Here is a 24,490-nt window from a genome sequence, read left to right as displayed (position 1 = left end):
TATTCCAGCTGCAATAAATTCCTTGATTAATTTAACATTGATAGTGACATCTAGCACAAGAGAGAGTGACGTCACAATGTATTATAATTTATTCGTCTGCGAAATCGAAACTAACTTGTTCAGGGAAAACACAGACATTGACGTGGATTACAGGGGCTAAGTCGACTTCCAAATGGATATTTTTTAAAAGTATTTGAGTAAGTTTGAGTTATATAATCATTTACACAATATTTGCTTATACTGAACGAATAGCGGATATATTTATTTGAGTGGGTGAAAAATATAGCATTTTAACGAGTCGCGTCACTCGGGGTATTATCGGTCAACGTGTATTATCGTTATATATGTTATTCGTTCGGAATAAGCAGATAGTCTTTATGTTCTGCATGTTATGGTAATATGTAATTCGTTAGCAGATTGCAGACATCTTCCATGCTTGCATCACAGTGATATAAAATATACGTTCTGTCCTACTTCAACATGCAATGTCACACGTCCATTGGACCATTTACTACTCTAGGACTACATAAATTCCACAGAGAGATAACTCGGAAAAGAGATAACTCTGCCAGAACTAGCCTACTAGGCCTATAGTAAAAGTCATACAGGTCATGCAGGCGTTTAACACCAAATATTTAAGTAATGTGTGTACTTTGTTTTTAAAGTTTGATTCAGCTTACCTTTAAATGGCAGTTAATCACTTTATTTCGATCCTCTTGTATCCATATTGCTTTGGAAGGTCGTTATTTACACACCCCGAGAAGTTCATATGGCAAAACCAATGTTAAAATAAGGTGATGTTCATGGGTGATACCAGTATAAAAGTTAGTTAAACAATAATAAGACGCCCCCCTAATATTTGTGTTTTATCTTTTTTTTTTGTGGGGGGATCACATGTCTTACTTTCGAAACAATGACTCTGTGTAGCGTGTTCCCAGGTCGACTAATATCGGAATGATCAGGTAGTTTCAGGAATATCTCACACGCTTGATCTAAATAAAAATTAACATAATCTCACACGAAGCCAAGAGACTCAGCTTTTGTTTTTAGCCTGACAGAAACTAACTCGTACATAATGTGCCACAGTTTTTTATATATTATTTTTGAACACGGTGTTTCCTACCAACATCTTTAGCTTGGCAGGATGGGGTTGTGCAGTTGGGTATACCTATAGCCAACCTTAATTGGCTTCAGTCATCACTTTAGACTGTACTTGGTGTCACTATTCAAAAACAGTTTTATCTGATGCTAAGTGTAATGTTATTTGTTATTGAAGAATAACTGCAGAAGGCGTTCTATACTATTTATTAAATACAAGACATCAATACAGCTTGGAAGGGGAGTAAAGACTGCCCTGAGAGTATATTTCCTATGGAACTTAAACCCTAGTGAATCTATAACATAAACCAGCTGTTGGTGTGTATCAGTTCTAGTCTAGTGTGGAATGTCTGATTACTTTTACTGTCAAGTGATATTATTTCAAAGCTAATTAGATTAAGGCTTACACTACATCCCCTTCCTGAGAAGTTGACATTAAAACGAAACGTGATCTGATGACCACATTTCTAAACAATATATCAGATTCATTTTTACAAGTTTAGTCTCTCAGGTGGCTTTGACAATCTTCTCGAACGTGTGAAATATCCGTTTTGACTGGTTGGCACTGCTTTGCTTTCATCTGAGTCAGTCAAAGTATCAGGGTTTGAAACAGTCACTCTTAGAGGCTCCGATAATGTAGTAGGCATGGGAAATTAAATTTCTTATATTACGCCGTATCTCTCCCTCGTCAGTTACTACCATGTATGAACGAGGTGCAGATGCCTCAGATTTAATAATTCCTGAAGAAAAATGATCTTTAATCCATACTTTATTCCCTACCTGAAGCTTTTTCATATTTCGGGCGCGATGTCGACGATCATAATTTCTCTTTTGAGTTTGCTTTTGATAGTTTTCCGATTTCTTCAGTTTCATTAAATCTGGCCATTTCGGCTCTAAGTTGTTTGGTGCCATTGGCAAAGTAGTTTGTAATTTTCTTCCCATCAATAATTCGGCAGGGCTGTATCCATTTGGTAATGGTGTTGCGCGATATGTCCAAAGAGCTATGTAAGGATCGTTTGCTTTTTCAAGCATTCTTTTAATTGTTTGAAGAGCTTTTCGGCGAGACCATTGCTCTGTGGATAGTTTGGACTACTTGTGAAATGCCAAAACCCATAATGTGTCGCAAATTCTTTGAGTATTGCGGTCTCATTATCTGAAACTAATACTTCTGTTATACCATGTCGCGCAAATATTGATTTGAGATGATGACAATTGCATTTGAACCCGTGCCTTGCAATTTTGCTATTTCGATGTATCGTGAGAAATAATCAATCACCAATAGATATGTTTGACCATTCAGTTCAAACAAGTCTCAAGTCTGAAGTGACTCATTGCCAAGGTCGACTTGGAAATTCATTTGGTATCATTGGTTCAGGATGATCTCTTGAGTTTTCGATGCAGTTTTGGCAAGACTTTACCAAGTGTTCTAGCTGAGTACTTATTCCTTTCCACCAAACTGACGTTTTGGCGCGTTCTCGGCATTTAACTATGCCTTGGTGACCATCTTGAATTCTCTCTAGGGTTTCTCTTGGAAGTGATTCTGGTACGACCAGGCGTGTACCTTTCATTAAAAGACCATTTTGAATTGTAAATTCACCTCTGTCTGCCCAGTACGATTGAAGTTTTCTGTCAATAGCGGATTTCTCTGGCCACCCCTTTTCACAGGATTGTACAAGTTGTTTGCAAATCGAATCATTTCGGTATTCAGACTTTATTTGTTCAAGTCGAGTATTTGATGCAGGCAAATTACTAACTAAGAAATCAACATATGCGTTAGTTTCGGCTTGAAATTCTCCGTCACTCTCAAAGTGATAAGTTAAAGGTGCTCTGTATAGAGCATCAGCAGTTAATAGATTTTTGCCAGCAACACGAACTATGCAAAAGTAGAATCTCGTCAAACGCATTCTAAAGCGTTGAATTCTAGAGGTAAATCTCCCAAGATTTTTGTGCTCATTAGTGGTACTAATGGCTTATGGTCAGTTTCAAGTTTGAATTGTGACCCAATTAAATAGCTACAGAAGCGTTCACAAGCCCAAATGATTGCAAGGGCCTCTTTTCTACTTGAGCATAGCGTTGCTCAGTTTCTGACATACCTCGCGATGCGAACGCCACCGGTCTTAGAGTGCTTCCGTGCTTCTGCCGAATCACAGCACCTAGTCCAAACGAAGATGCATCTGCAGATACAACTAGTTCTCTATTTGGATCATAATGTGCTAAAATTGGTGAAGATATCATTTCTTGCTTGATATCTCTAAAAGCTTGTTCTTGATCTGGACCCCAAGTCCACGAGTTTTTACCTTTCAAAAGCTCACGTAATGCTTTTGATTTTTCTGCCAAATTTGGACTAAATCTACCAAGCTCATTTGCCATACCGAGAAATCGTCGTATCTCTGTTACGCATTTCGGTGTTTCCATTTCAGCTATAGCTCTGACTTTTTCCGGATCAGGTCGGCAACCATCTTCGTCAACAACATGCCCAAGAAACCTAATGGATCGTCTCGAAAATTCACACTTTTCAAAGTTCAAAGTGACGCCGGCCTTTTGAATTGATTTCATGAGCATTTCTAGTCGTTTGTCATGCTGTTTCTGCGTTTCCCCAAAAACAAGAACATCGTCCATGTGACAGAGTGTTCCGTCATGTCGATCCAGCGTTTCTGATATCCTTTTCTGAAAAAATTCAGGCGTGGAACTGATTTCGAATGGAAGGTGATTAAAATAAAACCTACCAAAGGGAGTAATGAAAGTTGTAAGGCGGCGTGAATCTTCTGACAGGTTTATCTGCCAAAATCCTGAGTTTGCATAAAGCTTGGTGAAAGTCTTTGCACCTGCTAGTTTTGCAAGGGATTCTTCAGCAGATGCTAGTGGGTGGTTCTCTCTTTTAACCGATTCATTCAGTTTAGTTAGGTCCACGCAAATTCTTACCATACCGTTTGGTTTCGGAACGACAACCATTGCCGCGCACAACTCATTGGGCTCATCTACTTTTGAAATAACACCCATTTTTCCCATTCTATCCAATTCCTCTTGAACTTTATTTAGTAAAGGGATAGGAACCTTTCTTGGGGTAGATAAGGCATAAGGTTTGGCATTTTGGTCCAGATTTATGTTATAGAACCATTTTGTTTTCCCTAGACCTTTAAACAAATTTAGATATTTCTCGCAATAATCCCTATCTAAATTTATGGATTTATCGTGAATTTTGCTTGCATTTTGTGAGTTTTTATCTGAGGTATTTACTGAGGATATATTTACCTGTTCAATAATATTGAGAGCCTGAATCGCGGGCCAGCCCAAGAGTGCCTGACTCAGTCCTTTCACAACAAACATATATTGTACACTGAACACATTGTTTGATTCCAGTCCACATGTTAGTTTTCTCAGCACTTTAACTTCAGAGTTTCCAGGTCCATACAGTTTTCAATCGGACTGTGATAGTTTTTGATGTCCGATTTTTCGTAAATCCCTTTCAGGAATTACAGCCACACCAGCTCCAGTATCAGTCTTGAATACAAGTGAAGTGTTGTTCAATCGCGCACGCGTTATCCACGGCTGACCCTTCTTTGTGCTATTAGTCCCTAGAAATCCAGGTTCCGCTCGCGATTCTATTGTGCGAATTGCTGATTTTGACAGACAGTATTTTGCATAGTGTCCTCTTTTCTTATACTTATGGCATTCTGCTTCTTTTGCTGGACATTGGTCTCGAGAATGATTAACTTTATTTCTGCATTCTGCTGACATTATTTTGTTGAACATTTGTGATGTTATGTTTCTGTTTTCCATATTTCAGTGAAGACGATTTTACTGCATTCATTTCAGTCATTCGTTCTCCACTTGATCGTATAGTTGTTTGTTGCTTTTTCACAGCCTCATGTTGTCGAGCTTGACTAACAGCAGACTCTAGAGTTAGATTCGCATCTAACTGCAATTTTCCCGACAGTTTTGAATCTCGCAGTCCAACTACAGGTCGATCTCTGATCATTTCATTATGTAGTGGCCCGCAATTACATTTATCTGCTAACACATAGCTGTAACAAAACTGTCCACTGTTTCTCCCTTTTCCTGTTTTCTTTGATTAAATTTTGCCCTTTAAAAATTACATTCCTCTTTGGAATGAAATATCGTACGAATCTATCTGTCACGGGCTTCCACTTCTTTTGATCTTCCTCTGCCAAGTTGGACGAAGACAAAATTTCTTCAGCCTCACTTCCCACAGAATAAATCACGGTATTCACTTGAATTTCTTCCTCTTTTTCACTAAGTCCAAACGCTTGACGAAAGCGTTCAAAGCGCTGAAACCACTTTTCCCAAGATTCGGGTCTCGAAAAGTCAAGTTTGTCCGGATTTGTAAATCGAAATAAAGCCATTTTCAACTCTGATAATTTCAATCCTGTGTTTTTACCGCTGCCACCATGTAATGTTATTTGTTATTGAAGAATAACTGCAGAAGGCGTTCTATACTATTTATTAAATACAAGACAGCAATACAGCTTGGAAGGGGAGTAAAGACTGCCCTGAGAGTATATTTTCCATGGAACTTAAACCCTAGTGAATGTATAACATAAACCAGCTGTTGGTGTGTATCAGTTCTAGTCCAGTGTGGAATATCTGATTACTTTTACTGTCAAGTGATATTTCAAAGCTAATTAGATTAAGGCTTACACTACACTAAGCAATGTCCTTTATCAGTGTGCATGAAAGTGTCATCGAGCTGTTTAATGTGCTTTTTCATACTTATGCTTTACTAGGAAAATAATTTTTGTTGTTGAATATAATTGTTTTAACTGAGTTTTGTTGTATTCAGATCAGCATTTACTGAACTTCACATGGATGACATGGGATATATCAGATTATGTCATTATATGTAAAAACCATGAGAAAGATCCATGTACTAACTAATTATTATTAGTAAGTCAGTATGTCACTACCAAATATTGTAGTTGACAGCCTCCAGGCACTTATTCTATATATATATATATATATATATATATATATATATATATATATATATATATATATATATATGCAGATCCGAGAATTTACTTGTTATCTTTAGGTATAGCAGGTGAGGCATAGCATTCTAATTCTTCACAAGTATCAGTGGCCATGTATATCTTTTATATTGATGCCAATTTGTAATAGACCCAGTCATTTGAACAATCATGAACATTGATTATTGCATGCATCCTTGAGGTGAAAAGGTCAAACTTTCAAGATCATTCTGACTCAAAGAAAAATGGTTTAGCAGAGTACCTTGGCTCTATAGTAAGTTCCTTGGCCTAATTTTGTTGCTATAGTGAGTGCCTTGACCTAATTTTGTGGATCTCTTGCACTTATGGTAATAAAGAAACATATGAATTCTTGGTTTAAAGGTCAGATGTTATGGTTATCACAAGTCTAATAAGAAATGATGGTTTCTATACCTTAGGTTATGTTTTGGACTATGCATCTTGGTCAAAGGTTGAGGTCATTGCACAATTTCCAAGGTCAGCCATACTACGTTGAGTGCTTACATTAAATGACTTTTAAAATGGGGTGAAGTGGAATGGGCCTTACAATGTTTTACAGATTTCTGGTAGTTCCTCAAGACATTTTGTACACATTTGTTTAGGTGAACATGCACATCACTCCAACTTTAATAGGTTGTTCATGAAAGGCATTAAAGGGCTTCTCTTTGTGAGTGATTGAGTCTTATAATGAGGGATTTAAGGCTTTGAATATTTAATGTTAAATTCCTTTCTAATTGGCAGTCATGAGCAGATAAATAATATAAAGTTAAATAACTTGAGTAGCAATAACAATTAATTTTGACTAATTAATGTGACCTTATGATCATACCTATGTTATTGTAGCAGTATTGCTATACTGAGGGGCTGTATGGCAAGGGATAATAATTTCAGGAGTTTAAAAATATGCATGCATATATATATATATATAGAGAGAGAGAGAGAGAGAGAGAGAGAGAGAGAGAGAGAGAGAGAGAAGTATTACAATTATTGATATGATCACAATCATAAACATTTAGTAAGTACATTGTCTATTCTCCTGTATAATTAAATAATTTATTGCAAGTTTTATAAGTTTAAATATATATATATATATATATATATATATATATATATATATATATATATATATATATATATATATATATTCAAATCTCAAAGACTCCCAAGTACATAAACATATGATTGGCAGAAAATTCACCCAAAAGTAAAAAAGAACAGATGGGGTAATAATTTTCTATAACTCTGGCATACCAGAATAGGTCAGCATGGCCTACTTTTCATACTTAAGTGATGATATAATGTTTCCTATATAATATATTTTCACATGCACTATTGATTGTAGTCATAAAACATTATCTGTGATGGCATTTTTAGGTGTACTATACTTCCTATGCAAAAGTAGGTCACATTAGCCTGTTTTATTGCTTCAATTACTAATTGACCCAATTTACATGAGTAGACCTTATGCACTTGATATTCATGAATACATTTTCTCCCACTCAGAGGCGTAGCTATGATATTTTGCGCCCGGGGACGAACTATAAAATTGGCGCCCCAGCCCCCTCCCCGTTTAATCACATTTTTGAATATTACCCTTGTTTACTTATTATAATGTAACGTTGTAAGCCTCATTTTGGCGCCCCTGTACCTTGGTGCCCGGGGACATATGTACCCCCCTGCCCCCCCCCCCCCCCCCCCAGCTACACCTCTGCTCCCACTGCAGACCAAAAAGTTCAGGCCTAGAAAGGATGTGTGAACCCTCAGTCCAGGAAAGAAACTATTCATTTTGAATCAAGTAGTTTGACTGTGAAGGTTAATGTTATATAAATGGACTTTGCTTTTTTGTTAATTTATGCACAAAATCTTCTTGACAGATGACAGTGAAATGTGTTATGTCTTTTTATTCATTATGCCTAAAAGGAAAAGAAATGCATGTTTTCAGTTTCATTTTAAAAATACAAATTAGGATGGTCAGTTCGAAATAGATTTTTCCTCTGTTCTTTTTTACAGGGATTTGAGCCATAATGGAAGGAATTGGTGGTGAAGTGGAAGAAACAGACATTCTGAATGTTATTTTTAGAGCCCTCAGACCCACCACTCCACCACTAAACCCTCCTGTTAGGGCATAAATCCCTTTAATTTTCTCCCTCTGTGTAAACTGTAAATTTGAAATTGACCACAATTACCAAGCAGTGTCCAAAGGCAACAACGACTCAGAATGCTTTCTAAATTATGTCAATTAAGACTTTAAAGAAAATAATACGTTTGTTTCCAGTTTCTTGCCAAAAGTTTTGTTTGTATGTGGATTTGGAAGGGATTAGTAATGATGCAGGTAGAAGTGCTGCTTGTAAAATTTCAAGAAGCCTCTTACCCTTGACTCCACCATGAATCACTCCTATTGTGTCCATATCTGCAGAATAATTTGAGTTGTCAGAGTCCATAATCTAGAGCTACCAGAGAGGATGGCTTGCACTTGGAGTAATGAAGTCCAAAACTCAAAGGTCAAGGTTGCTGACTGAAAGAAGTAAAGTAATTTCTGCAAAATAGCTCCAGTTCTTCACCATCTTCAGTTATCGAAAGTTGTTGATAGCTTGCAGTTAGGGTAAGGAAAAACCCGATAGATTTTGGGGCCACAAGATCAAAAGTCAAGGCCACTGACTGAAATAATAAAAATTGATTTTCCACAGTAATACTGGTTCTACAGCACATACCAGGACTAAATGTGAATGTTCTTGGAATGAAGAAGAAAACTATTGATTTTGGGTCAACATGTCAAAGGCCAAGGTAACTCTAACTGAATGAAATAGAATGACTCCAGACAATAACATTAGTGTTTTGCAACACAGCCGTGGATCAAACTTTGTGGATGGTTTGTACTTTGGGTCAGGAAGAAGTCTATTGATTACTTGGTTGTAGGGTCAAAGGTGAAGATCCCTAACTGAAAGAAGAAATTGGTCAAAGGACTTTGAATCATTGGATGGGCATATAATGTGCCACTCATGGTACTCATGTACTTTACTGTTTGAAAATATTTAGTGTTCTACAAATGTTACCTCATGTGTCTCCATGTATGTTCTTCATTGTCACCAGAGGAAGACCTTGCATTATGCCAACATTTAGAAAAAACTTTTTTTCCCATGCAGTGCTGTTTTCCAACCGCTTTGTCATCATATAATATGTTTGTTTGGTTTACATTTCACATTTTGTTTCTTTTGATCTTCTTATGAATCCAACACTTATCAAAGCCTAATTTGTGTGAAAGCCAGGCAAGCCGTCTCAGCCTTAAGTTAGACTTAAACAGAAGTTATACAGGCCTAAGACTTGAATGTGAAATTATGACACCAAAACTAATGGCGGTCAAAGTATTTTATCCTTTCATTTTTGAATATATTTATTTTGTAATCCCTGGCATGCTTCATATTGGAGATATAGCTATTCTGTGACCATCTGTGTGCATCTGTCCATAAACATGTTCACTTCTGGAGTAGAACATAATAACCATTGAAAGTAATTTGAGCCAAGACTTAGTACACATGTCAAGCAAGTTGTGTAGAGATGCCTTATGATACTAAGAATTTAATGTATTAATTAACTTTTATATATAAATGTTGAAACAAAATGTGGTATAAGTTGTATATAAATTAAGAGATTTAGATGACAATGAAGTTTTAAAATCTAATTGCAGCCCGAGGAGGTAGGCTGTATTCGGGGGATAAAGTAAGGAGTACATGTACTATAGTGTTAGTTACACATTGCTGACTTCCACTTCTAGTTATTCTACCATTTACTAGTAGTATTAATCATACCAACATTGCTAAAGAAGGAGTAACCATGCATGCATGATTGAAACTGCATAGAAAAAATGAATAGTCTTCTAGATCATACTGAAATACTTACATTTAAATGCATATTTTTTTAATATTTTCAAAATATTTTATTTTTCTAGGTGTGAGTGCCAGGTTTAAAGAGAAGGCAGTCAAAGCTAGGAAGCATCTGCCACTGATTTAAAAGGAATTTATGACCTGTAGGAAAACATGGATGTAACTACATACAATGATAAGAAAATGAAAAGAGAAGGTTACAAAATGATGAAAGAAGATAAAAAGAAACCCAAATCAATGAAAAATAAACCTTCAGTACTTTGTGTCAACTTCTCTGATGAGGTTGAAATTGGATCAGACTTTGGGGACTACTTGAAGTACAGATTTGGAGATGGGTTCAAATACAAGTTTGAAGTTCAAAAGACTGAATTCATTACAATCAGAGAAGAGAAAAATATAAAAGTAACACTGTGTTTTCCCAGCAGAGTTGCTGCAACAAAAGCCCAATATCTCTTGCGGCAAACTAATGAGAAGTCAGATACAAAACTACATATCTACTTTCCAGAAGAGAAAGAAAATGAGTTGATTATTTTAAACCCATCTGAAACTGAATCAAGGTTTGAAAAACACCTGCAGATCATACTTGAACAGGCCAGGAAAAATTTGGAATTACATGGGTCCAAAATAAATGAAAAGAGTGAAAAACTGAAGGAGCTTGAACAGAGACTCAAAGATGGAAAACTATCATTGCAGCAATTTGAAAGCACAAAGTCAGAAATAAAAGCAACAAAGGATAAATGTAAAGAGCTTGAATGTCAAAAGAATGAATTTTGCTCATACCTTCGTTCTATTCACAACAAGTTGCAGGAAATCAAAGTTTCAGTAAAATTTGATTCGAAAATGAATGAAATTAGAACGGCTTTTGCAATAGAGTGCAGCCGACTATCTAATGCTTTGCCAATGTATGCAAGACGTTCTGACATACTGAATGCAGTAAAGAATTCACAGGTGTCTGTGATATTGGGAGAGACAGGATCAGGAAAAAGTACCCAGATGACTCAGTATCTCTACCAGGCAGGATTTGCAGAACATGGTCTTATTGCCTGCACACAGCCAAGAAAGATAGCTGCAGTGACTCTGGCAACTCATGTAGCTTCTGAAGTGGCATCAAGTGTTGGACAAATTGTTGGATATCAGGTTGGCATGAAAGTTAAAAGAACAAAAATTACAAAGATCTTGTACATGACCGACCATATTCTTCTGAATGAGTGCCTCCGAGATAATGAACTTAAAAACTTTTCATGCATCATCATAGATGAAGCACATGAACGAAGCATTTTTACAGATCTATTGCTCGGAATGATTAAGTCAGCACTGAAGAAGAGACCCGATTTGAAAGTGATAATAACATCAGCTACTATTAATCCTGATGTTTTTGTTTCCTATTTTGGTGGACAAGAAAATTGTCCAGTTGTTCATGTTTCAGGTAGAACATATCCTGTTGAAGTTATGTGGCTAAAACCAGAGGATGATGAAAATCCATTTGAAGACTATGTTACTCAGGCAGTTAATACTGCAGTGGATCTTCACAGACAGAATCCACCGGCTGATGGGGACATACTTGTCTTTCTCACTACACCACTTGAAACTGAAAAGTGCTGTGAGGAGTTTGTTCAGAAATGCCCCACAGACAGATCCTTCAAGTGTCTACCACTGCATGGAAAACTTCAACCAGAGGAACAACAGAAGGTCTTTCAACCAAGTGCACCAAATGAACGTAAAGTTGTTTTTGCCACAAACAGTGCGGAAACATCTGTCACTATTCCTGGGGTAAGATTTATTGTTGATACAGGACTTGCAAAAGAGATGCGGTTTGATCCAAAGCGGAATATTAGTTCACTCTGTGTGTATCCAATTAGCCAGAGCTCAGCAGAGCAAAGGAAAGGGAGAGCTGGAAGGACATCACCAGGGAAATGCTACAGACTTTACAATGAAAAAATATATGAAACAATGGAAAAAAGTGCAAAACCAGAGATTTTGAGAGTTCATCTGGGGCAAGCACTTCTTAAGCTTTTGGAGCTTGGAGTAGATCCTCTCTCTTTTGACTTTGTGGAGTCACCAACACAGGAGGCACTCGAAAATGCCATGCAGTCTCTCCGTGATATTGGAGCAGTTGCAGATACCAAGATCACAGAACTTGGACTATGGATATCAAAACTGCCAATTGAACCTAGACAGGGGTTACTTTTGAAGAAAGGAATACTGGCAGGCATACCAATGGAGGCTCTGATTATGGCATCATTCAGTGGAGGGAGTGGAACTTTCTATCGATCAGGGACAGAGGAAGAAAAGAAAAAGGCTGATTTAAAAAAAATAGCCTTTTGCCACAAAGGGGGAGACATTTTGACATTACTTAATGTATACAGAAAGTGGGATCAAGTTGCAGAGAAACAGAAAGGTCATTGGTGTTTTGAAAACTTTATCAATGCTAAATCAATGAAGGGTGTACGAGAGACAATGAAAGAACTTCGAAATATTCTGAAGAGGGATTTGGGAGAAGACATTCCCTTTGAGTTCAGACCAGTGGAAGAGGCAGACAATATTCTGAAGAAGTTATTGGTAGAGGTACTGAAACAGAATGTTTGCTGCTTTCTTGGACATGAGAAAGCTGGATATTTTAACTTAAAGAATCACCAGCATGTTCAAATTCATCCTTCGTCAGTGCTAAAGCCACTAGATCTTCAGCCAGAGCTTATTGTTTATGAGCAGGTACTGCAGACATATACAGATTTTGTGACCAGTGTTACTCCAGTTGATGAAACAGAAATGATGGTGCTGCCCTCAGAAGTGCTAGACATTTACAGGAACACAATGGACAACATACGTGTTACCTTAAAACATACATGCTGGGTGGGGAAAAAAGCCATGAAACAGTTTGTTGGTCCACTGCATCAGAATAGAAAGGAAACAGAAATAAGACTCAGTGCAGCATGTGCAAATAGGACTGTGGTAGTAGAAGCCAACAAGAATACTGGAGAAATACAGCTCTACTGTAGCAAGGTGGATGAACAGCGTGCTGTGAGGATGCTGCAAGATGTCTTAGGGGGAATAATAAAGCCAATGCTGCAGAATTGTGTCGATGTGCCTGTTGGAAAATACGATGAGGGAGTTCGAGCCGTTTTGGGTGCGGGTGGCGATGTCATAAATATCCTCATGCCACACCAGTATAGAACCATTATTGTTAAGCAGAGACTTCTCTCTGATACAGCAATAAAGGTCTCAGACATCAAGGAAGTTTTCTTTCCATTTGGGGAGATAACAGACATCAAACCGTTTATGAAGAAAAATAGAAAAGATCCTTCCAATTGGGGAACTGTGACCTTTAGGACAGATACTGATGCCAAGAATGCATTGACCTTGTTTGCTTCCTCTGGAAACAGATTCTTTGAAGCCATACCTGTCCTTCCTCGAACAAATTCCAAAATCTCCAAGGATTTCAAGGTCAAGTTAACTTGGTTGCGAAGACCTGGAAAGGGCATTGCATATGTTACAATGGCTTGGCCAGAAGACTTTGTAAAAGCTATGTTAGCAAGGTCGATCCCAATTGCTGGCCATATTGTGTCAGTACAAGGCTCTCGAAGTAAAGGTACCCGTGACACTACGAATCAACTGTTCTTAAGAGGGTTACGGAATGATATTTTAGAGGAAGATATAAAAGTGGCCTTTAAAGAATTTCTTGGACTTCCAGAAACAGAAACAAATGAAAGAATAAAAAGTATTGTTGTTCCTCGAGAGGATGCTGAAACGTCAGGACAGATGTATGCATCACTCCGCAACAAAATTGAGCAGAAGGTTTCACAGTATGCTTCAAGAGGATCATTTGACATCGTCTTTGCACCAGATCCATTGAAGAATCAAAAATGTGTTCGATACACAGTTTTTGTCAGCTTCAGTAACCCAGACGATGGTCAAGCAGCACTAATTGGCATGCAGATGAATCCACCAAGTTTTGGTGTTTATCCTGTTCAAGTAATTGCAGAGTTGGAAACGTCAGTTGCCATTGGGAAGAAGATTTATGAGGCACTAAAATCAGAGATTGAACCTGTCATAGAATCCATCATGTCCCAATATCCAACTATTCACATAAAAACCAATACATCAAAGGCAGGAAATGTTTTCATAAACGTAAAAACTAACAACACCAGTTTATTGGCTCGTGTCAAAATCTCCTTGCATGATCTTGTTCAGGGCGATATCCTTGAATGTGGACGAAATAAGGAAATAGCCAGACTTTTCACAAGAGATGGACGTAATCATATGGAGAGAATTGAGAAAGAAACTGACACAGTTATTTTTGCAGACAACAGAACTATGTCAATTTCCATTCAAGGAACACAGTCAAGAAGAACAAAAGCTTTGTCTGGCATCAACATGTACTTGGATACTTTGACAGGACTTAATGAAAAACAACTGCAGTTGAAAGGAGATGGAAAACCACGTGGGTTGATGAAGGAGCTCATTGCCAAATATGGTTCAGACCTTGAACAGATGAAGAAAGACACTGGAGTAAAATCACTCAAATTAGACTTGCGAAATCACAATATAACTGTTCTTGGGGATGAAGGCTCAATTAGTAAAATGGAGAATATGATCCAAGAAATTTGTGATGGTCTGCATAAAAGCCCTTACCATTCAGCATCAGAAATGCCAGACTGTCCAATTTGTCTCTGTTCAGTAGAACAGTCTAACATGTATCGCCCCGAGTTCTGTGGACATGCATACTGTGGTGACTGCATCAAGAACCAGCTGAAATCTGCCATCCAGGATAAAAATTTTCCAGTTTTATGTGCTGCAGCAAACTGTAAACAACCTTTAGTTATTGAAGACTTCACTGCTGTTATTCAACAAGGATGTATTACACAACAAGAGCTGACAAAATCTGCTGTTAGTTTCTTTGTAAGCAAAAATAATAAACAGTTCCGATACTGCATAACACCCAATTGCAATATGGTTTACAGAGTTACATCAGAGGGAACACCATTTACATGCAGTGAATGTCAACAGAGGATTTGCACAGCCTGTCATGTCCAGTACCACAATGGCGTGACATGCTCCATGTACCAGACAGAAAAGAGGGATGAGAATAAAATTGATTCTTGGCTAAGGAAAGACAGTACAAACAGAAAGCTTTGTCCAAAGTGTTCAGCTCCAATTGAGAAGGATGGTGGATGTAATCACATGGAGTGTGGGAATTGTCATATCCATATTTGCTGGGTTTGTCTAAAGACATTTAATACAGGATCTGCTTGTTATGGACACATGTCTTCAGCTCATAATTCTTTTGTGTAGACAATGATCTATCATCCTAAAATATGACCTTCCTCTTTTGTGGTAAAGAATAGGCACTATACTGGTTTTGTTCAGGCATGAATGTGAAAAGTAGGAATTCAAAGCATAGGTTAACAGTTTTCAGTGCCTCTAAAGGCTGCATTTTCAAAAAGTATATTAAACTCGACAAAAAAATATATTATTCTAGTATTGCACATACATATTTTGGCACAGAATATTTTGGTGGTAATTATCGTTGTAATATGTGTCAATTATATAGCCATATGTGTCAGTTATATAGCCATATGTTGTACTCAGAGCCTCATTAATACAGTGAATTTTCTTCAGACCAAACTCGCGATGTAGGTTGTGACACTATGAATCAAGGTCACATATTCATTAACCTACTTAACCTTAGTGCACACTCCAATAAACATGCTCATTTTTCACAAATATGACTCTTTCAGCTTTCATTATCAGCTATTAAAAAAATAGTTTTAGAGTGTGCACTCAAGGTGTTTTGTGAATTTTGGCCTGCAATCTTTAGAAATTGTGGATCCTTTTTAGAAACTTGGAATCCAGGTGAGAAGAGGGAGAGTCGTTGATAGGAAACTTGGAGTCTTTGTGAGAAAATGGGGTGTCTTTTAGTGTATAGAGCATCATTTGAGGTAAATAACTTGGACTAAATTAACTAATAGAAATTTTATCAACTTTAATTATTTAATTTTATATCCAGGGATAGTTAGTGAGGTTAAAGACCAGTAATTGAAGGTCACATATTTGACAGAAGTGTTTAGAGAACTCTGAGTGAACAGAAATCTCATCAAGACCCAAATTGTTTATCTTGTCCCAATCTTTAATTATAAGTTAACTTTTTAAGATGATGAAATATTCAGTTATTAGTAACATTTGACAATTATGAAATATTCAATTTTAATTTAACATTTTAAATTGATGAAATATTCAATTATAAGTTAACATTTTAAATTGATGAAATATTCAATTATCCATTAACATTTGAAAGTGCTGAATATTCAATTATAAGTTGGCATTTAAAACTGATGAAATATTCAATTATACTTTAACTTTTGAAATTGATGAAATGTTCAGTTAAAGTTAACGTTTTTAAATTTATGCCATATTCAGTTATAAGTTAAGACTTTAAATTGATGAAGTATTCAGTTCTATGACAACCTGATAACTGTAAATTATTTTGAAAATTTTGAATGTTCTCATTAAAACTTTTTTCTTTTCCGTTTGGTATAAGCATAAGATGCAGGTCAGTCAGAGAACCAAATCTATGTCGACTTTAATTGATGAATATATTCCTAAAGTTGAAATACAGTGGTCACCTTATTGTGAGGACAGTAAGTCTCAGAACAAAAGGTTGGCCTTGTAAAAGGGTCATCTCTTATGAGAGGACAGTATTGAGAAGAATACTAATTTGGTGTCAGGCAAGGTGGCTTTTGATACAGGGTGGCCTCTCAAGAGGAGGACCGCTGTATTTGATTTCCACATGTAACTTTTAATACCCCAAAGAGAGACATCTAGCATTTAAAGTGTGTGTGTGTGACTGTACAGCTGTGTAAGATTTAAATAATTTGCATGTTAATAACATTATGTGATTTTCTTCATATCTGGAATATAAAGATCACGTACTTGCTTTTCCCTCAAACTCTTTAGTCCCAGGGTTGGGTCATGGCGATCTAAACAGATATGCACTGCACATTTGCTGTTAATGTTATTGGTAAAGTTTTTATAATGTCATGTAAATTTCATTGAGAACCTACCCATTTATCTTTTGCTTCAGATATAACACCATGATATATTTCATTTTATCCCTATAATGCTATTTCTGCCCCTCTCTCAAGTCCCATGGTGTGGCCATGGCAGACTGCTTATCCTTTATAAATTGACTATAATTTTACTGAAATGACCTTTACAATTATACTTCTGGAACAATATCAAAAATATGAAAAATATATAATTATTGCAGTCGGATCTGGATATTGGATTTCAGAATTTGGTTATGATTTGGTTTTTTTTGTTAGATTCAGCAAAGTTGATTAGGGAACCAGACTAACTTACTGTTGGTGTTGGTCAGGGTGTTTCAGATGCTTGAATCTGGCCTTGTTTTTCATGCAAAACATGTGCATGACCAAACTTTTGCTTTACATTAGCTCTCATTAGACATTAATCCAATTAAAATCAAATATATGACATTATGAAGATCAGAGATACACTGATACTAGGTAATGTTCTGTTGATGTTTTCATTCACCAGTCAGATTATAACTTTCACATATATGAAAATGAAAAATATCATTTTGAATATGTCATTTATAAAACTGTTAAATGCCATCAACAGGAGTGTGGTGCTGTGGGAACGTGTGGGAATGGCATTCCCTTACTTTTTTGTGCTTGCTATCCCCCCCCCCACACACACACATCTGAGTAACATGTGTTGTATCACTTCTTTATTTAGCATTATACCACTTGCCATCACCAAGGCAATCCATTTTTGAGCTTGATTCTTAGAGAATGTAAATCAAAGGACACATTTAGTGTGAATTTACAAAAAATAGGCTCAAAATTCTTAGGCTAATTATGTACTCTACCTTGAAAATTAAGGAGATTTACAAATGTTATGCAGCGATGGAAAACACACCAGTGGTGAAAGGGACACTAAGCCTGTTATAAAGTTAAAACAAATGGCCCAGAAATGTGAAAAGAACTATTCAGATTCTTGGCCATGCTTGGGAAAATGATTGCTGACTGCCATGTAAAATAAAAAATATGAAAGATTACATAGACTTCAGATATCTAGTAAGGAACCATCAACCTGTATGTAGTTTGGAACTGTGCTTTCTTAAACAGAACTTGTGGTCATCAAAGTCTATGAACCTTTTAGTTGAACATAATATATCCTTCACTGCATGATATCACACTTTGAACTTTTTAAATGTAATTTTGAAAGTCAGTAATAGCAGTACATGAAATTGTGTTATACCTTAATTAAAACTGGTCTAAGGAAAAATGTTGACTGCGTTACTGAGAAGGTCTAGTCAAGGTTGACATTTGTGTCATGCGTCAAGAAGTTGGACATATATTTGGTTGTAGGTTATTTATACGTGTCCTTCAAATGCTTGGGACCAAAATTTTCTTTCTGCTTTGAGTGTATCATGTTTGCTGTATTACTCCAGCTCCCTCAGGTCATATGCCTGATGGGGTCAAGGGTCAAGAAAATGACATTTTGGGTTTCGGGTATTTTACTAAGACATATATTTTGCTTGGTGTCTATAATTATTCATTACAGATTAATGTTTATGCGATATGAAGCTTTTTCTCATGAGTATGGAGTGTAAGACTTTACCTTGTATCAAATTATACATTTTCATTTCAATATATGTATAAAGCTGTTGTATTTGTAATTGTATTGATGTATATTAAAACAAAAACCATGAAAAGGAAAAAGTGGCTACATCTCAACACATAGGCATTTAATTCAGGCTATTTCTGTACTATGCAGACAAATCTGTAGTAACTTTATTTGCTCAATCTTGTTAAAATTACAGGCATTTTGAATCAAATATTTGTTAACTTCTTTTGTGCAGATGCTTCAAATGCATGATATCTCATTTTTTTCTGTCAGGAACATCAAAACATGTTGCATTTTGAGGAAAAAAGAATTGAGTGTGTATTGGATCTGTTACAGCTCTCAAATAACAAAGTACAGTGGTCGCAGTTCCTGTCCCTCTGTAGAGGATACAGTTTTAAGCTTAAAGCTTTTAAAACTTATAACTGCTTCTGTTTGTGGGCAGTGGATTGTTATCAAAGAAGCATTTCACTTAAATACAAAAAGGATCACAAATTGATGCATGTAATTATTGGGGCATGACATTGTTTTGCATGTGGAATACTAAGTTTATGTTTTTTTATATATATTTTTCATTACAATTGAAATTTCAAATAGCCATAACCATGAGTGAAATTTTGTTTTCAGGCTCTGATTTTGATATCTTTGTATTTTGTTTGAACAGGGTTGTACATTTTGCCATAATAATTATGTGTTAGTACATGTATTGTTTAGTGCACAATATCGTGTTTTTAAGTACATTTTTGTCTTGAAAAGAGAACAGTTGTCTGAAGCTCTTTAAAATCCATCTACTGTCCATTATTTGTCTTCATCATTAATCTTTGAAAAAACAAATATTCTTAACAACATTAATTTGAGTTACTCTTTGGTACTTAATAAAAGTGTAATCTGTAGTTAAAATAAGTTTTATTTTGTTTGCTGTTTAATTATATATCTGATACTTTAATATAGTTTGTCAGTTCTTCCATCTTGGATAGTTTAATGTCAAAATGTTTGTTGTTGTTTTGCATTGCATGGTAGGCTAAAATCATTTCACAAACATAAATTTCTGTGTAAATGTATATGGATGAAGGTGAAATTACTAAGATATATCATGGAAAAACCTCCACCTGTAATCCTTGGAGGTCATATGACAGTATTTTCAAGTACTCTTCATAAGTGACTGGTACTAAAATGAAAGTTTGGCATGCTGCTTCTGACATGACTTCACCAAGTAAAAGAGAGCTTGATGCTTTACAAGAGGTTACCATTCAAATTTTTCTAGATAAAAACTATTGTTTTGTATTTTTCAAGAAGCACTTTATTTTGTAATGATGGATTGGTAGTAAAATTGAATTATTGTGTGTATATATTTATTCCATCAGATAAAAAAGATAATGACATATTATCTCTTATATATATATATATATAAGTTTACAAAGATATAACATGTATTACTAATATACTGGTTTTCAGTATTTTTAGTTCTGCTTGGGTAACCAGTATTTCGTTCACTTTTTAGTTCATCACCACATTAACTTTGCTAATATATTTAACATAATTATTTAGATTTGATATATTGTTAAAGATCTTAACTCTATATTGGAGGTTTGATTGCATATATTCCCTACTAAATTTATAAATTTAAATCATGAACCTACATGTATTTTGCATGTGATTACTTTATTTCAAGGTGTATAGTGGAACCTGTAAAATTCAGAAAATGTTCACATAGAATATTATTTGTATTTGTCAAGATTGAAACTGAAAATATACCTGACACTTCTTTCATTGTTTAGGAATTGTATTCCTTCAGATAAAGAATATAATGACTATAGATTATATAAAATATATTCTGTACATTCAAGGGTTGAAATTAAGTTTCTTTTAGTACTAAAATCATTTTGATATTTGTAATATTTTCATCCAACAAAATTCTTGCTGTTTTCACTAGCAGGAAAGTTTGTTTTCTTTCAGGTAATATTATTAGAATTTTAACTCGCAAAATGCTGACTTGCTAGTGTGTTTTGAGCACTGACAATAGATGTTCAAAGTAAGGAGAAACAATGTGAATTTGCTTTCTAAACGAACCCAGTAATCACCCACAACCCCACTCTGAAAAATAAATGAAGGATATTGACATTCATCATGTGGATCTTTGGGGTGCTGAAGGAAAACATGTTTTAGATTTTTGTCCTCCATATGCTATTGCAGGCTTTTCAGTCATCCACCTATTTTATATAAATTTCTATAAAATCCCTTATTTTTATCCCAATATTTTCCCCTATTATAGTGCTGCACCTATGATCCCAAGGGGAGGGGACATTGTGTCCTTCACCTTCCAAAACTGAGAGATGCATAACATTTTAAATGGACAAAGGAAAATTGTAGTACATAATGCACTAATAGTGCAGAAAGAATTGCATTATCTTATTTGCCTTGACAGTTTTGCCAGTTTGAATTGTTGTCTGCACTGTGCTATCATATTTTCCTTTATTTAACTTTGCTCTCATTTAGCTTTTGTCCATTCATTGTTTACCAGTACTTACTACAATAAATATCCATGTTTTCTTAATTATGCTTTTTCAAATTAATAAATCATTAATTAAATGACAAATAATGTACTTGCAGATATATTGTTTTGCAATGGATATTCCTTGTCATCCTAAGAGTCTTTTCACCTTTAATGATGCTAGCTGGTATCCACGTTGATAGGCATCAACTAAAGAAAAGAGTTGGATTTTGTTCCTCACAAAATAGCAAAGGGGGAGGGGGTGTGTCACACAGGGTCAAGATTTTTGAGACAGAGGATAAAAGAATGTAGGACATTGATGATCCCGAGTTTAATGTCCATCATTTTTATAGCATGTTTTAAAATCCCTTTATTATCTCTGTGTATGTTTTAATATCCCTTTAATATCTCTGTGTATGTTTTAAAATCCCTTTAATATCTCTGTACGTGTTAAAATCCCTTTATTATCTCTGTGTATGTTTTAAAATCCCTTAATATCTCTGTGTATGTTTTAAAATCCCTTTAATAGCTCAGTGTATGTTTTAAAATCCCTTTAATACCTCTGTGTATGTTTTAAAATCCCTTTAATATCTCTGTGTATGTTTTAAAATCCCTTTAATATTTCAGTTTATGTTTTCAGTAATCAACTTAGTACAGTAGACCTGACCAGTAATCAACTTAGTACAGTGGACCTGACCAGTAATCAACTTAGTGAGTACAGTAGACCTGACCAATAATCAACTTAGTACAGTAGACCTGACCAGTAATCAACTTAGTACAGTGAACCTGACCTGTAATCAACTTAGTACAGTGAACCTGACCAGTAATCAACTTAGTGAGTACAGTAGACCTGACCAGTAATCAACTTAGTACAGTAGACCTGACCAGTAATCTACTTAGTGAGTACAGTAGACCTGAGCAGTAATCAACTTATTGGGTAAAATAGACCTGACCATTAATAAAAAGAAAGAAAAAAACCCACTGTTAATGTGGATCATGAACACAGTCTGCAAGTGTTTGTTCTCAGTTGTTACTTGAAGAAGTTGGAAACTGTTTGAAGTACCATATGTTCCGTGCCATTTATTTTTGTCAGTGGTACGTAATAGAGGTTGTATGTTTATACATCCATCATGTTTCAGGGTTGGTTGGGGGGGGGGGGGGCGGGGGCCATTAATGCTATTTTTAGCATGCGATAAGCAGTACATGACAGCCAGTATGTTTAGTGGAGCAAGAGCCACTGACCTGTGGAAAGCTACTGTCTCATATATCCTTGTTGGTTGAGTTGTGACTCAAATCCATGGATGAAGGTGAGATATGACTAACATGACAAGATGAGTGCCTTAGATCACTCAGTCATCAAGGGCCCTCACCATAAGGCAGAGTATATCTTTGTATGACGTCTTTCTATATGTTGGTTTCCTATTTTGTTTCCACACAGTGACTCAAATTCTTCACCATCTACCATTACCAGACCTTTTAAGTAGATTACATTTGTTGTCAGGAAGAAGCCAACTGTGATTTAGTGGTCCAAGGTCAAGGTCTCTGACTGCAAGAACAAAATGGTTTTCACAATAAAATCAGTTCCACATCACAGACTTACATAAAATTTGGTGAATGGCTTGTATTTGGACAAAAAAAGTCTTTAGATTTTAGAATGGTCTAAGATAAAGTTTACACAGGATTGAGAAAATAATTATCTTCCCCCAAAAACTTTTGTTCTACAGCACAAACCAGGACTATTTTTTAGGATGGCATGCACCTCAAGTAAGGTGCATGCCTGTTAATTTTGGGGTCAAAAGGTTAAAGGTTTAGGTTATTGGCAAAAAAATGAAAAATGATTTAAATACAAAAATATTTCATTTCTTGACAGTAAAACAGCACCAAATGCTGTGGATGGTTTACACACTGGATAAGAAAAAACACTACTGATTGTTGGGAAAAATGTAAAATGCTAAGGTCACTGCAATTTGAAGAATACAAAATTGCTTTGTATAATAATTCTAGTACAAGATCATATTGGGACTAAAGTCTGTGGATGGCTTGCTCATTAGGTAAGAACTATGTCTGTTGATTTGGAGGTCAAAAGGTCTGAGATCAAGGTTATCATGATTTAAAAAACCCACAGATTTTGCACAATAATTGATTGAACCTTTTAGAGGGATTGCACTTAATAGTAAAGACAAAACTACACATTTTGTTATCTAATGGTCAAATAGCAAGGTCATGGTGAGTTTCTGCATAGGACATTTAGTTCAAGGCTTCATTCATTGCGTAAAGATCAAGATCACCAAGACGTGTTTGTCTGCAATCTCCAGATTCAAGAATGTCTTACTAAATGATGACATAGAAGACTTCAGTATGTGGTAGGCATATAATGTAGCATTCACAGTATTTGCGTTGTGTTGGTTGCAGATTCCCTTCAAGATTGTATTCCTGTTTTATAAGTATGAATGGCTGCAACAGAATTATTGACTCGATAAATCCAATTTGTAATAAATGGTGTATGTGAAACCAGTGAAATTGAGTGGACAAAATTTACCTATCAAAAGATCTTAAAATTTGACCAGGAGGATACTTAAAATTTGACCAGGAGGATACTTAAATCTGATTAATGTTTGAAAAGTTATAGGTCTTAATGTTTAAGAGATCAAGCTGCCTTAAGATAAGTGGTCATTGTACAATATATCATTTGCCAAATACAAACACTGTAGCATGCATATTATTTTTAAATTAGTTTCCTTATATTTAGATCTAGGGCAAGTTTATTTTAGGAATAATTGAGCTGCTAAATCAACCAAGTAGTAGTCTCCTTTCATATTATCACAGGTTTGTATAAAACTCTGCTAAGGTCAAGGTCACGTAGTAATTGAATGCAGTTTCATCAGTAATGAATACATTTGTTAATGCTCTACACACTAATGAGATAAAAGTGTTATTTCATATTAAGAACAGTATAATGAATAATATGTAATGAATGTACTTGAATTATGGAAATAAATACTGATTTCTTTGAAATATATCCACCATTTGCATTCTATACAGTAAACATCTTGCTGCCATTCACACCATTTTCACTGAATACTAACCTCTCTCCCTCTCTCTCTCTCTCTCTCATCAATGAACACCCTAGTGAACATGTAAAATTTCAGTGTAATTTCACTACTACTTTTATCTTAGTGAGATACCACTGAAATTTTGGGTGCAATTCTCTAAAATGTCGCTGCAATTTTATTAAAATTTTCAATGAGATTTTGATGAGATTTCACGAAATTTTTGGCCAAAAACTTTCACTGAAATTTTGTTGAATTACCAATGAAATTTGAATGAAATAGTGAAATTTCAGAGTTACTATAGACTATTTTACTGAAATT

General features: G+C 35.6%; 1 protein-coding gene across 1 annotated transcript; it reads left to right on the top strand.

Annotated features, from left to right (window-relative positions):
- The first annotated feature begins 99 nt into the window (after positions 1 to 99).
- LOC149799131 (uncharacterized) lies at positions 100 to 24,138 on the top strand. Its single transcript, XM_089958185.1, has 2 exons — positions 100 to 197; positions 10,051 to 24,138. Exon 2 carries the CDS (start codon positions 10,139 to 10,141, stop codon positions 15,272 to 15,274), a length of 5,136 nt encoding a protein of 1,711 aa, XP_089814311.1. The 5' UTR covers positions 100 to 197; positions 10,051 to 10,138; the 3' UTR covers positions 15,275 to 24,138.
- Positions 24,139 to 24,490: the final 352 nt, after the last annotated feature.

Source organism: Sinohyriopsis cumingii, chromosome 5 (assembly GCF_028554795.1).
Source record: "Sinohyriopsis cumingii isolate HCF-2022 chromosome 5, ASM2855479v2, whole genome shotgun sequence".
Taxonomy (NCBI): Eukaryota; Metazoa; Mollusca; class Bivalvia; order Unionida; family Unionidae; genus Sinohyriopsis; species Sinohyriopsis cumingii.
Note: the sequence above shows the minus strand (reverse complement) of the source record. Positions and strands in the feature narration are given on the sequence as shown.